The sequence below is a fragment of the Oncorhynchus mykiss genome, chromosome 16, assembly GCF_057628025.1.
Source record: "Oncorhynchus mykiss isolate SJ-2025 chromosome 16, ASM5762802v1, whole genome shotgun sequence".
NCBI lineage: Eukaryota > Metazoa > Chordata > Actinopteri > Salmoniformes > Salmonidae > Oncorhynchus > Oncorhynchus mykiss.
Window position 1 is genome coordinate 20,230,575 of NC_143037.1, and position 15,073 is coordinate 20,245,647.

The following is a 15,073-nucleotide window of genomic DNA, read 5'->3' on the forward strand; positions in this document are numbered from 1 at the left end:
ATGGTGCCAGGTTTCCTCCAGACATGACGCTTGGCATTCAGGCCAAAGAGTTCAATCTTGGTCTCATCAGACCAGAGAATCTTGTTTCTCATGGTCTGAAAGTCCTTTAGGTGCCCTTTGGCAAACTCCAAGAGGGCTGTCATGTGCCTTTTACTGAGGAGTGGCTTCCGTCTGGCCTGATTGGTGGAGTGCTGCAGAGATGGTTGTTCTTCTGGAAGGTTCTCCCATCTCCACAGAGGTACTCTGGAGCGCTGTCAGAGTGACCATCAGGTTCTTGGTCACCTCCCTGACCAAGGCCCATGTCCCCTGCTTGCTCAGTTTGGCCAGGCAGCCAGCTCTAGGAAGAGTCTTGGTGGTTCAAATCTTATTCCATTTAAGAATGATGGAGGCCACTGTGTTCTTGGGCACCTTCAAAGCTGCAGAAATGTTTTGGTACCCTTACCCAGATCTGTTCCTCGACACAATCCTTTCTCGGAGCTCGATGGATAATTCCTTCCTGCCTCATGGTTTTTGCTTTGACATGCACTGTCAACTGTGGGACCTTATATAGACAGGTGTGTGCCTTTCCAAATGATTTCCTATCTATTTAATTTATCACAGGTGGACTCCAGTCAAGTTGTAGAAACGGCTCAAGGATGATCAATGGAAACAGGATGCACCTGAGCTCAATTTCAAGTCTCATAGCAAAGGGTCTGAATACTTCTGCAAATAGTTTTTGTTTTTTTATAAACTTTCTAAAATCTCTAAAAACCTGCTTCGTCATTATGGGGTATTGTGCGTAGATTGATTAGGATTTTGTTTATTTAATCCATTTTAGAATGAGGCTGCAACGTAGCTAAATGTGTAAAAAGGGAAGGTGTCTGAATACTTTCTGAATGCACTCTATGTGAGTGTGTTTTGTGTTTGTGCCCCGTATGTGTGACAGGCTCTCTAAGAGTATTTTAGGGCACCAAAGCTTCTATGTCGATAGTGGTATTACACCTCTTATTGAAGAGTTTTTTTTGGGGGGCCTAGTTTGGTTACTTTCATCAACAGTGTGTTTATTATAACCCACCATGTGGGTTGTCAGTCTGGTTTTATTTCATAATGAGTATGAGCCTGATTTTTGTGACAGTTTTTGTTACACTATCAGTAGATGTAGCTACAACTGATGGCCATGTATGTCGTCACTATCTGGCGGCTAACGTCCTTGAAAGCTAAATTAATCAATTCATGATAATGTTCACTTTTAAGAAAAAATATATTACTTGTGCCAATAAAGCACAGGATTCTGTGCTGTAACATTGGTTTGCTTAATCTGGTGAAAGGCAGTTTTAAAATTCAAAGTTATTGACTTGCATACTGGTCACAATGAAGTATCTTTAGTCCGTTCAGTGTTGCTTCCACAGTGTCACTTCGATAAGCACACTTTTACAGTCTATCATGTCAACGAAGTGTATATATATATTAGGCCTAACCTGTCTGCCTGGTTGAAAATGATTGTCAATTGAGATGGGAAGAGAAGGATGAGAAGAATAGTTGCTTCAAAGACCAACACAGCATCTCCATCCAATCCAAGCTCTACAAAATACAGTGAAGAAGTACAGTATATGGTACATATTTCACATATATTTGTTGGACTCTTCAGGACTTTTCGGATCTGTTTTACGTCATATATGGCTGTATATATGGAACGTGTTTTGGCAAAGGAACATTCACAATCGCGTAAAACGCAAAAAAGTCTGCATTCCATATATACTGTATTCTCCACCTCCAATAGTCTGGAAGTTATTGTACTGTAGCATTGTATCGGTTTCCACTTTGTCTGGACGGTCACGCTTGATATAGTGCAGTGTCAGTGCGCTCTCACTGAAGAAGCTGTTTGCTTGCACCAAGGAGCCTAAAACCCACGCACGCCAGCCTGTGCCCGCCATCGCGAAGCAATAACACACCGAGGGAGAGAGACCACGGTGTCGTGATCCCAACGAGCACCCACCACGACCCTATCAATCACTCATTCGAACCAATCAAATAGTGACTGCTTTGAAGGGCAAAATGGTGCATGAAGCTATGTACCAGTCGATTGCTGACAGTGCATGTCAACCATGGGATTGATGGAGCCCCAGGCTCCCTCTCCTGCAGGGCCGTGTTCATTAGGCACCAAACGGGGAAAAAACCCAGATTGAAACAGGGAGTAACTACCTGGACTTATCCTACAAGAAATGCTCATTCTTGCGCCCTAATGAACACGACCCTGGTGTTCATACAGAGCAGAGAAGGGGAACTGAGATCTCTCTCCTATGGAGGAATATCTCTCTCTTCAATTCCTTCCTTTATATTGTAGCCTGCACTGGATTTTTACTACTTAGAAACATCTGTAGGCTAGTGATTTTTACGCACTTAGTCGAAAAGCAATAAATAATGTTTTATGTATGTCACTGTACAGAAATAATAATTGTACTGGTAAGCGTTGTGAGTTGTTTAGTGAGCCAAATATAAAACCCATGTTTTCATTGGTAGAGCAGAGAGGTGTGTCACTAGGATCAAACACATACTGTATGTCAAAACCTTGAAGGTATTTGAGGTGCCCTTGATTTAAACAAGCAAACTAACTCAAGAGCAGCTCAAGTATTTAACAGTTTTTTATTTGTATTTGACCCAGGTCCGATGCTTTGACTGGAGAATTTGCTTCAGTCCATATGGAGATACTGTAAACAATCAAAAATAAAAAATCACATTCCAGGAAAATAGGAATAATAACTGTTAGGGATTTTCCTGTTGTCTTTTTGAATGTTTGTTTATTTTCTTTTTGTTTGGTTCTTTCCTGTAAAATGTACAATTGTATATGTTCAAAAACATATTAATGTGAAAAAATATGGTGAAAAAAAAGCTAGAGTACAATGTTATTATTACTATATTATTCATATTATTATTACTACTACTATCAACATTATTACAAATGATTATTTTTTAACATTACATTATATTTTCTCTGTGAGCCTGTTCAGGTTTGTATGTGAATGTGAATCGTGAAATGACCTTTAAACAAATGCTTAATGAACAAACTGTATATTACACAAAGCCTCTGCTTCCCACTCTGTCAGCCCACAACTTTCCCTTCTTCACCCCCTGCTTTCCTCTCCCTCTGGTTTGGCTGCTAACGGGCAAAGAACCCTTCTCTCCAGATGCGAGGTGTCGTATTACTAATACGCTCCACCTATTTATTCTCCATCTATTGATCGCTGGGCTAGAGATAATGTCAGGGAGAAATAAAGATTTTGATGGGATCTGAAAGAGGCCGTTGCCATTGTCCAGGGAGCGAGTGTACACTTTTAGAAAAAAAGGTGTTATCTAGAACCTAAAAGGTTTATTCGCCTGTCCCTATAGGATAACCCTTTAAATAACTCTATTGGTTCCATGTAGAACCCTTTTGGTTCCAGGTAGAACCCTTTTGAGTTCCATGTAGAACCCTTTCCAAAAAAGGTTTACATGGAACCAAAAAGGGTTCTCCTATGGGGACAGCCGAAGAACCCTTTTGGATACCTTTTTTCCAAGATTGTAGGGTCTATGTCGTCATGTCAGAAAATAGTTTTCGACACTGGTCATATGGGACAGGACTCTCTCTCTCCCTGTTTGTTTCTCTCTCTCTCTTTCTCCCTTCCTCTCTTGTCGTTGTCTAACATCAGGGAGAGATAATCTCTTTGCCCGACAGAGAGAGAAAAGGAGGGGGGAAGGGAGAGCCATTGGTAAGTGATATCAGACAACGGTACTTTAATACGACACCTGAATTCTAACTGCACTCTGTATTCTCTTGGCATTTCTCTGTTAGGGGTTGAGGGGAGAGAGACTGGGAGTGAGGCAGGAGGGAGGAAAGAGAAGCTGTCAGGTTAGCTGAGGTCTCTCTCTGACACGCAGCGCCGGGCTGAGGAGCTTCCTGGAGGGAACAGTGGGTTTGGCAAATTAAAGTCAAGATGGATGAGTGTGGTGCAGGAGGATTCCTCCTCTGCCCGCCCAGCACTGCTCACTCAGCTTCCCTCTCAGTGGTTTTTCTTGGGTCAAAGCTACTGGCTTCAAGGTTGTTAAGAGCAAGGTCCGTTTTTACAAAGCATGATGCTGATTAGGATCAGTTTTGCCTTCAATCATAATGAATAAGATTACATGGACAGGGGGTAGCTGATCTTAGATAAACACATCCACTCTTAGATGCTTTGTGAATACAGGCCCAAAACAGTAACCAGTTGTAGACCGTGTTAATTACCCATCCATCTTGTCTAGTGCTATTAAACTCTGCTTCTCATTCCATTGTTCTCAAACCTTATTTTAATATTATAAAATATTAACCTGTAGCACGCGCTCCAGCAGGTATATTTCACTGATCAGCCCCAAAGCCAATTCCCCCTTTGGCCGCCTTTCCTTCCAGTTATCTGCTGCCAATGACTGGAACGAACTGAAAAAATCACTTTAGCTGGAGACTCATATCTCCGTCACTAACTTTAAGCACCAGCTGTCAGAGCAGCTCACAGGTCACTGCACCTGTACATAGCCCATCTGTAAATAGCCCATCTAACTACCTCATCCCCATACTGTTATTTATTTATTTTGCACCTCAGTATCTCTACTTGCACATCTAGCACTCTAGTGTTTAATTGCTATATTGTAATTATTTTGCCACTATGGCCTAGTGCACACACTGTATATAGACTTTTTTTTATTGTATTATTGACTGTATGCTTGTTTATCCCATGTGTAACTCTGTGTTGTTGTTTGTGTCGCACTGCTTTGCTTCATCTTGGCCAGGTCGCAGTTGTCAATGAGAACTTGTTCTCAACTGGCCTACCTGGTTAAATAAAGGTGGAATAAAATAAAACATTATTATTCCAGCACAGGTGATCCTGCACCAACGTACACCAAAGTACCATGGTAAAATGATACCGATTTAATCTTGAGTGTGGGAATCAAACAACCTGATTAAACAAAACAAACAAAAAAACACGAGAATTGATTATGCTAATACTTTATTTCAGCAAACTAAATTATCATAATGATATATTACCAATGTTACACTACCGCCCACTGTAAATGACATGAATATACAGTTTGGAGTACTGCATTTAGATATCTCAGATACTGTGCAACTTAAGCATAATATGTTTTATATATTCTATTTACATTACAGACTAGGTTTAATTCGTAACCCAAAAAAGAGAAAGTGCTTAATTAATGAACAGTGCATATTTGCCTTAAAGCTCAAATGTATACAACACCAAAACATATACAAACATTTTTTGTCAAACTTTCAGTGTTGCAGTTGATATCGGTCTAAAACAATACTGAAAATGTCTAATATTACAAAGAAAAGTAAGTATTGAAATCCCTCCTTTTAAACACTTCACACATTACAGAGAAAAAGCATTATCCTACACACTAGCCCCCCCCCCCCTCCCACAACCCAAAAATAAACAATTATTAAATTTTTTGGGGGGTTGGGATACCCTCCGAAGGTTGGGCATCCCAGATAACATATGTACATGTCATAAGACATTAATTATTATTATTATTTATTTTTATTTTTTTTACCCCTATTTTTTTCTCCTCAATTTCGTGATATACAATTAGTAGTTACAGTCTTGTCCCATCGCTGAAACTCCCGTACGGACTCGGGAGAGGCGATGGTCGAGAGCTATGCGTCCTCCGAAACACGACCCTGCCAAGCCGCACTGCTTCTTGACACACTGCTCGCTTAACCTGGAAGCCAGCCGCACCAATGTGTCGGAGGAAACACCGCACAACTGCCGATCGTATGCGCCCGGCCCGCCACAAGGAGTCGATAGAGCGTAATGGGACAAGGACATCCCGGGCGGCCAAACCCTCCCCTAACCCGGACGACGCTGGACCAATTGTGCGCCGCCTCTTTGGTCTCCCGGTCGCGGCCAGCTAAAACACAGCCTGGGATCGAACCTGGCTCTGTAGTGATGCCTCAAGTACTGCGATGCAGTGCCTTAGACTGCTGCACCACTCGGGAGGAATTATTTATTTTTATTACAGGAAATTAGCTTTAAAACTACAAACTGTTCTCTCAGATTCATGGCAAAATGTGTAGAATAGCAGGAAATTAGCTCTAAAACAGCAAACTTTTCTTTCAGCCTAATGGCAAAATGGGTCAAATAGCATGAGCTTAGCTATAAAACTGCCTTGCTTGGACCTTACGGGGGGCCCTGCAAAACTGCGCTACGCCACCGATCCTACACCCCACCTTTCCTCTTGTCATTACAGGACTTGCTATAGTCTCAGATTTAGGCCTACTTCTCCTCTCCCCTTTCTGCTCCCAGAGATCGGTATACCCCTCTTTAGCCTTCTCCAATGCTTCAAACTCTCCATCTCACTCTTTGCCTCCTTCTGCCCCCAAAGCATGGGACAAATCCTCAGTTCCCCCATCTTGGGACTTTTTCAATGCTTCATCTCCTCCATCCCCTCCATCCCCACCTTTCGCCCCCAAGGTGTGGTACAGATCCCCAGTTCCCTCATCTTTGGACTTTTTCAACGCTTCATACCCCCCATGCCCTCCATCCCCACCTTTCGCCCCCAAGGTGTGGTACAGATCCCCAGTTCCCCCATCTTTGGACTTTTTCAACGCTTCATACCCCCCATCCCCACCTTTCGCCGCTCCTTCCTCCAAGGTGTGGTACTCCTCCTCCTTTCCTTCTGCTTTCTTCAGCGCTTCGTACGCTCCCTCTGTTTTCTCTCCTCCTGCTGCTTGTGCTGGAGTTGTGTTCAGGGTGTCGTACTCTCCCTCTCTCTTGGTACCATGTTTTTTGTGGAGCTCCTCGTACCCCCCATCTCCTCCATCCTGCGACTTCACTGTCATCAGGGGCATATCTTGGTAAATGGCCTCTAGCAGAGAAACACAGAAAATACATGAAGAACTTTTGAATGGTAAACAATTGATGTCATGTAAAAGACTTATGTGTCATTTAAACAAACATGTATGTCTGTGCACACAAAAACACGCTGAGGATACCAGTTGTAGGCTTACCTTCCCTAGTCCTCCTCTTGCGATACATGACTATGGCTCCTATGACCAGCATAACCCCCAAGACGATCAACCCAATGGTGATCAGTAGCACATGTGTCTCTTGAGCGTCGACGTCATCTGTCACTATGAGTAAAGCAGAAAGATGATCAATGTTAGGTTTGTCCAATTCTAAAGGTTTATTAACTTTGTTTAATTTTGCTGACAAGTGTATCACTAAAAAAAAACATCATAGGCCTACTACACTGTATGATGAGTTGGCTTAAGCAGAGTTGGCTTGAGCAACTAACTTTTATGTGAATATTTCAAACTTCTATCAGGCATGTCCTTCAACAAGAATCTACTCTCATATTTTCACGCTCCAATAATATATGTTCAGGTTCTCTCATTTGTGTAGAACTCACAATGATGGATATTGCTTAGTGCAGACCTCCCGTTTTTCCACACTGCTCTGCATGCGTAACTACCAGCCGGCATGAAACCTGTGTAGCTTTCGCTGATGCCTTTAGGTAGCCACTGAGGATTGTGCTGTTTGTAGTACCAGTGATAGAAGGCGCCGTTGGGGCAGCTGGAGCATGAGCAGGACAGGCCAGCGGACTCAGAGACAACTGCCTTCATAGGGGGTGCTGAAACAATCAGTTCTTGTTGAGTTGAGTTGACTGTGTTTGGCACTCCTTTGTCGCTTCGCGTAAAGGTGGCTTGACAGCTATATACCCCCTGGTCGGACTCGGTCACATTGTTGATAACATGAGAAGAACTGGAACCGTCTTTTATCGTCTGTTTATCCTTGTAGAATATAGTGTGGCTAATTCGGTCGGTCCCCGACACAACACACCGCAGACTCAGTTTCTCCCCCAAAAGAGCAGGCCCAGGCAATATCATCATCCGTACGACCCGGTCTGGAGGAGAGATAGAAACAGAGAAGGTGGAAGAGAGGAAGTAAAAAAATGGTTATCATTTGATGCAGACATCCTGTATAGTAGCAAAGAAAATGGCTCAGGAACCCAAGATAGGTAACTGGGTGGTTAGATTTCACCAGGAGTACTTTTCCCCGGTTAGAGAGTAAGCAGATGACAAATGTCACATATTTATGGAGGACTTGTGGTTGGATATGGTAAAGGTTTGTGTGTGGTTCTGCAACAAAGGAGAGGCATCATGAGCATGTTGCATAGCATAAAAGGTCAAGGTGATTTGGATAGACCTATTAAGCCAATACATCTCAAACGCTGTGACTTAACTAGAATATACTGTACATGAAAAACAGGAAACAAACCTACTCTTAACTTGGACGCCCACAACTGGAAAGAAACCCAGGAATGGCTTGACAGGATTTAAATACAAACTAGAAAAGTACTGTTCCTGAAGAAAATTTAGTTTATAAAGATGTTAAAGAATTAGAAATAATTAGGATAGCCTGAAGATGTGAAAGCCGGTTTGGTGTCTAGCTTGAATGGTTCAAAAGTTACTGTTGGTGAGTTATTTAGTTATTCTAGTAAGTCATTTGCTATTAGACTATTTCTTGCTTTTGTTTTAATTCATGGCTCCGGAAAACAACGAGCTGGGAAAAATATTTTTAATGGCCATCCAACTCGGAATTACAAATGGACAATTCTGGCATATTTCTAGAGACTTTCCGACCTGAAGAACAATGAAATCATAATTTGACCTAACTTTTGTTGTTTAGTTCTCAGTTGTGTTGAAAGCGCCAATAGGCTACAGAATATAGCCTACTTACTTCCCAGTTAGAGCAGCTATTGCGCTGTTTGCTAACGCATTTTGTTGTTGAAGACCAAAGCCAAAGTCATTTTTGGGGGACACAAGTTCTGCTTTTTGATAATCATAGTTTCATCCATTTTTCTCCAATAAACAATGAACTCAACAAACAATAGACTTGCATGATCACGTGATTTGTTTAGACATCTTAGTTCGTTTGACATTTGGCAATGTGAAACGAAATGGAACAAATGAAAAATAATACGATGTAACAAATAATCGCACTCTGATTCGAACTATAGCTCCGGACTAGGTGTGAAAACGCCCTTGCGTCAAAGCTAGGCCTAGGCTACAACAACTTGGAGGTCTGACACAGCCTACTGTAACCATTAACACTTTGCCAAGGAGGCTATAATTCTTCCTAATCGTGGACAGACTAGGTATGTAACATAATGGTATGAGAATTTGACACAATATTTTAGTCCTGGGTTTCTAGGATCGAGATGATTAATTGCCAAAACATGAATTCGAGAGTTCATATTTATTCCACAATTCCATTGAAATTATGGAAACATTGCAGCCACCAATGGTTGTTTTACCTGAGGTCTTGATGGTGAGGGGGGTGCTCCTCAGGTTATTCTCGTCACTACACCAGTAGATGGCGACGTTGTCTTTCAGTTTGCTGGGTTGAAAGGTCAACACTTTGTGATTTTCGGTCGTCAGACTTTTCTTGAGTGTTATTCTTCCTACTCTCCCAGCCTTGTACACCCAACAGCACCATCCCTTCAGACTCTCATCCTCCTCCACCAGCAGCTCCAGGACTACTGAGCCATTTATGTTGATGACTGGCTCCCCTGACTTGAGCAACAGAGTAGCAGGTGGAAGGTACTCTGTGATGCAGTCCCAGGTGAGTCCAGAGTAGATTGTAGTGGAGTGGAAGGTTCAAAAGTAAAGTAAGGGGAGAGTTTTTTATTTATTTTTTAAGTAAGGGTTGAGGTTGAGCATGAAAACAGCATTTATATGACGCATGCATTTTGAACACAGCAATACTTGTATAAACTCTTGCCATATCTGTTAGTTTATGAATTCTCTGCTTAATTTAAACTACCCACATTTTATGCCACTGAGCTGAAACGATATGTCCATGAGGCTTAGGCATTCGGGAGTTGGCGTGGTATATTTACCTTGAACTGTGATGTTGAAGTTGTCACTCTTCTGTCCATTGTTCTCACACTGATATGAGCCGGAGTTCTTAGCGGAGACAGCCCTTATGCTCCATGTCTTGTTGGCTTGATTTTGATCCTCAACCTTGTTGAATAACCATTTTACCTTACCTATGCTGTTGTCACAACTCAGAATTATTGTATCCCCAGAGTAGACTTGCTTGAATGTGAGGACCATGGAAACTGAAAAGAGATACAGGAGAGAGAACCGTTGGAGGAGATGCTTTTTTCTCTTGGTGCAAATAGGAATTCTCACAATATTATGCTTGTCACTGCTGGCTACTGTAAATCGGAATGACAGTGAACTTGCCAACTGCAGTCTGAGGTTAGGTTTATGCTGCCACCTAGCGGTAGATTACAAGCATCAGCGTTTGAGACATCGCATTTTAGAAGAGATATGAAAGTTGCTGTAATGGCTAACGCCTTTATCACACTTTCAGAGATATTGTGCCAAATAATGGGCGGAAGCAGAAAGAAGGGGGGTCCAGGGGGAGCAGGTGGAGGCTTGGCGGGCGGACTAGGTAGATAGGCGTGTATGGTTTTTGGCTTCAAGTGAAAAATACATGTTTTTGGTTGCGTGGGGTTGTAAAACGCTGTGTACTTACCCTGGGGTTTGAGCTGACTCTTGACCACAACAGAAAACACTGTAAAAAATAAAATGAAAATTGTTTTTACATAATTCTGTACGCACTTTCCATTCTCTCTACGCTGTGGTAGCGTGTTAAACTGGGCCGGGTGAGGCGACCTATGATCCAAATGAAAGATAGGCAGAACGGAGACCCCAGAAACTGCCTTTGGTTATGCACAGTTTGAATTATCTAATGAAAAATATTGTCCACAATTAACTTTTCTGAGCCAACAACACGAGTAGCAACAGCAAAGTCAGATAACCCCAGTAGAATAGTTTGGTCAGCTTGTCGTATTCTATGTGAGAAAATAATATTCCTCTCGAGGCACATTCAAATTGCGGGTGCCACACAGGGAGAGAATGCATGCCCCGTCATTGTATAACATTCTTAATGCAGTCGTGGGAAAACACACATTTTGAAAGCAGTTTTGATGGCCACTGTTAAAAGAGGGTATCACAGAGCTTTCTTTTGTTACTTATTTCTCATTTCCAAAAGATTAGTGAACTGAACCATTTTAGAACCTGAGTTATTAGCAGGGACATGGTTTATGCTAGTTAGTCCTCGCCAATGTCGCCAACGGCGTTGAACGCTTAGGGGAGACCGGGTTTAAATGTAACACGGGTCAGCTGTAACAGGCCTACATTATATTCATAGTACATGATCCTTGGCTGAGTGACATTGGAACGTTTTTTGGGGACATTCAAGTTATCAGTATGTTGCTAATTAGCAACAAGCTAAAGTTTAGAGTTTGTGATTGCAATGGGGTAAATGCAGATGGAAAACTCTCAGCCAATGTATATATTGCCACTATCCTGCATCAGTTAGGCTACAGAAGGTGATAACGCTAACTGCTAAATAACAACTGCCTGATAATATGGACCGATATGTTCTTGGGTTTATTTCTGGAGGGGGAAATTATACTTTTGATCATTTTATTTTTTTAATGTCACCAGAACTGACCTTCTCATAGACCTTCTTTCTTTGAAATGCACATTTTGTTGCGTTACAAAGGGGGATTGAAATTGATTTAATTGTGATTTATTTCACTTTTCTACACAAAATACTTCACAATGTGTACAGTACCAGTCAAATGTTTGGCCACACCTACTCATTCCAGGGTTTGACTTTACTTTGACTATTTTCTACATTGTAGAATAATAGTGAAGACATCACAAATATGAAAAAAACATTTGCTTAACAAATCACATAATGGGTCACATGGACTCACTCTGTGTGCAATAATAGGGGTTAACATGACTACCCCATTTCTGTACCCCACACACTCAATTATGTTTAAGGTCACTCAGTGGAGTACAGAAGTTCACTCACATATTCTACCAATAAGACCATATTCGTTCGGTTTCGGGTGGTATATCAATACACCCATTCACTAGTAGGATACAGGCATCCTTCCTAAAATTTAAATTGACCTCAGCAAAATCAGCATGGAGGACAATAACCTAAAACACAAGGCCAAATCTTCACTGGAGCTGCTTACCAAGAAGACGGTTAATATCTATTTCCAGTTTTACTTAAAGCTGCTTGTAAATCTATGGCAAGATTTGACAAAGCATGATGAATTAAAAAAATTACAAAAATGGACAAATATTGTACAATACAGGTGTGCAAAGCTCTTGAGACTTACAAAAAAAGGATCACAGCTGTAATCACTGGCAAAAGTATTTTTCAAAACAATAAAATGTGAAGAAATCCAAGGGGGGTAAATGCTTATTATGGGCACTGTAAATGTATTTGGCAAATAAAGGTGATTCTGATTCTAATAAATATTGTAACGCTGGTTGTAGTTTAATATATCTTATAGCTCCCCATATTATTGATGCACTCTTATTTATCCTTTTGGATATCCATTATCATGTCTTATTCAAAAGATTATTCATTTATAAATGTAGTTCTATCTTATAGAGTTTGGAAAATACCCCGTATCCATCTGGTACTAAAATGCGCAACTGTGGACACATGCAGCGTGATAGAATGTTTCTTGTCCAAACGGCAGACTACCTTTTTAAATGGAATGTGTAATTCAGGGCCTAGAAATGAATAATACATGTAGAATCAACTCCAGAAGTAATTACGAGGCCATTTTAAAGATCAACTTTAAAGGCACTTTATAGAGAGGAACCGGGAGATATGAGTCCTTCCATCATTGGTGTAAGTCATGTATCTCCCCTCTGCTTGCGATGCGCAGGTTCACTCATAACCCGCATTCCCCGTGATTATATCCGTGGGGTGGGAGGGTTAAGGGTCATTAAATCTTGTGTGGATGACGAGCGGGTAGGGGGTGCGGGTTGAATAAAGAGAAAACAATGCATAAAAAAATCCAGAAATGTATAATTCTTGTGCAATTCATATCTATAGTCTACATTGAGTGTTTTCTTTCATTTGTATCTGCTTTTAGTGCATAAGCCTAAGCTTTAGGGCCTAACTACGTGCGTCAAATACACGCCAATTGACAAAATGCTTTTGGGAACTTGGGCAGAAAAAGTTAACGTCGATCCACTGAGGCAAAAGGACAATGTCGGAGTTGAATTCAATAAGAGAAAAGCTGTGAAATGTAGATTTGAAAATTAAAAGAAGGGAGGGCCGTAACAGTATCCGAATGTTTGGGAAATATGTGATGATTATGAGGCGCTATACAAATTTTAGTCCAAAGATGTGGACTTCAAATATGGCATGTCAAGAGAACTGTATTGTTCAGATGGGTTAAATGGAATAGTAACTGAAGTTTAATGTGTTTCCATTGCATTTTCAACTCTGGATTTTTTTTCCACTAAACCTGTTGCGATAAATAGCATACTTGCACACTGGTTTGGGAACATGCTGTATAGACAACAGGTAGCTGACAGTGGATAGGGTAGGTTATACGATGAGATATATATATATATTTTTTTATCCTTAAAAAAAAAATTTGCCAGCCAAGCTCCGATCATCATGTCACCAGCATCATTCACATGATAGCCTACCCTCTATTTATTGAACATTTGCACAAAGCTCATCAGCATGCACTTAATCACCATAAGTTATGAAGTTATGAAATAAGTTATTAAGGTCATAATAACTTATTCCATCTGCCTATAAACTCTGCATGCTTTTCAATGACGTGGTAGGCTACAACATCATCGTGTGATTCCAAGCTTACTGCTACATGATGGTTTTTCTATCAACCATCACGTCACCAGAATAAGACCCTAATAAACTGCATGCTTTCCCAAGTAGTATTAGGACCACACAACATATCCTCGCGTAACTCCAAGTTTACTTTTATATGGTAGTTATTGTATCAATATTTGTGCGTTAAGGCTTTTCCCCACCAATTCTCGCATAATACATTTTACAGACCCAAACTGATCCAATACCGAGAAAATGACCTGTCATAACTATTTTTTTTATGCATCAGGTCATTCATCTGAATTAAATGGTTGGATGCAAACCTTGTTACTGACTCATATCCATTTTGCATCTAAACTAGTTATTTTCTCAAAAACCGCAAAAAAAAACACCCTTAAATGCCTTTGAGTAGGCGACTGTCATTCACCCTCTTGTCATTTAAAGTTATCATTATTTAATCTTTACATTTGAATTCAACCCAAGGAGTCTACAAATCCACAGAAAAAGTGCACACAATTCATAATACCAGTTATATAGTATATATTTAGTCATAATATAAACTGAACATTTTGTTGGTCATAATATAACAGAAAAACAATTGTATGCGGAGTTAAACAGAGCAGAAGACTGGTAGCATCATTCATTGGTGGAGATGGGGGGCTTACCTGCCAATATCAGGAAAAGGTATGTCATTCCCATGGCTGTTCAGTATGCCTACTTAAGATCTGCACATCAGGGAAATGACTGGGTGACTAACAATGAGAGGACAGTGAATGGAGAACACATAGCACGGGGCTGTGCTAAAGACAGAACAATGTTGAGGAAGTTGAGACTTGGAAGACACCCAAAATATTTTTGTTTTGATTGATTTTAGTAGAACATTCCCGAACAAACTTCTGCACGCTGGCTTTCTTGTTTGTTCCACGGTATTTTCATTGTTCTCTAAAAGCAGGGGTTCCCAAACTTTTTCACTCAGGCCCCCCTTCCAGCATTGGGGAACATCCCGCGCCCCCCTGCGCACGTGCTCCACTTCTATTTCTATGGGCATGAGCACTGTTCATGACACAAACTGTTCACACCCCTCTTGTTGGCGGAGATAACATTTTGCAGGTTTAAAGCTAATTTCATGCAATTATACACATTTTGTCATGGGGTGCAGAGAAAATTAAGCAGTTTTAAAGCTAATTTCCTGCTATTATACACATTTTGCCGTGCCTTATATGTGTTCATGTGATATTTGAGTGACTCAAACATTACAACAAAATCAATGGGCTGAAAAATAAACCTAGCTAAAAAGCATTAGCTGACATGAACTAGTTGTTCTGTACATTTCTGAGTTATATAATAGCTCTGAGGTCTGCAATGACTGACAT

General features: G+C 40.9%; 1 protein-coding gene across 4 annotated transcripts; it reads right to left on the minus strand.

The window, feature by feature from the left end:
- Positions 1-4,977: 4,977 nt before the first annotated feature.
- On the minus strand, positions 4,978-14,766 carry LOC110491577 (uncharacterized). 4 transcript variants are annotated; one of them, XM_090202188.1, is made up of 8 exons: positions 14,366-14,766; positions 10,551-10,589; positions 9,907-10,128; positions 9,322-9,612; positions 7,414-7,908; positions 7,013-7,129; positions 6,553-6,870; positions 4,978-6,462 (listed from the first exon to the last, which is right to left on the minus strand). In XM_090202188.1, exons 1-8 carry the CDS (start codon positions 14,397-14,399, stop codon positions 6,359-6,361), a joined length of 1,620 nt encoding a protein of 539 aa, XP_090058314.1. In that variant the 5' UTR covers positions 14,400-14,766; the 3' UTR covers positions 4,978-6,358. The 4 variants fall into 4 exon arrangements, with proteins under 4 accessions (XP_090058314.1, XP_090058313.1, XP_090058312.1 ...); XM_090202187.1 differs by having other exon boundaries at positions 7,013-7,135; XM_090202186.1 differs by having other exon boundaries at positions 4,978-6,870.
- Between the last annotated feature and the right edge of the window lie 307 nt (positions 14,767-15,073).

What these genes read in the sequence shown, in the direction of transcription:
- LOC110491577 (XM_021565126.3), bottom strand. Translation starts at nt 14,399, where the DNA reads ATGGGAATGACATACCTTTTCCTGATATTGGCAG. An exon ending in CTTCAACATCACAGTTCAAG is followed by an intron (nt 9,613 to 9,906) that starts GTAAATATACCA and finishes ACTGCATCACAG; the next exon opens with AGTACCTTCCACCTGCTACT. An exon ending in CAAGAGGAGGACTAGGGAAG is followed by an intron (nt 6,871 to 7,012) that starts GTAAGCCTACAA and finishes TTTCTCTGCTAG; the next exon opens with AGGCCATTTACCAAGATATG.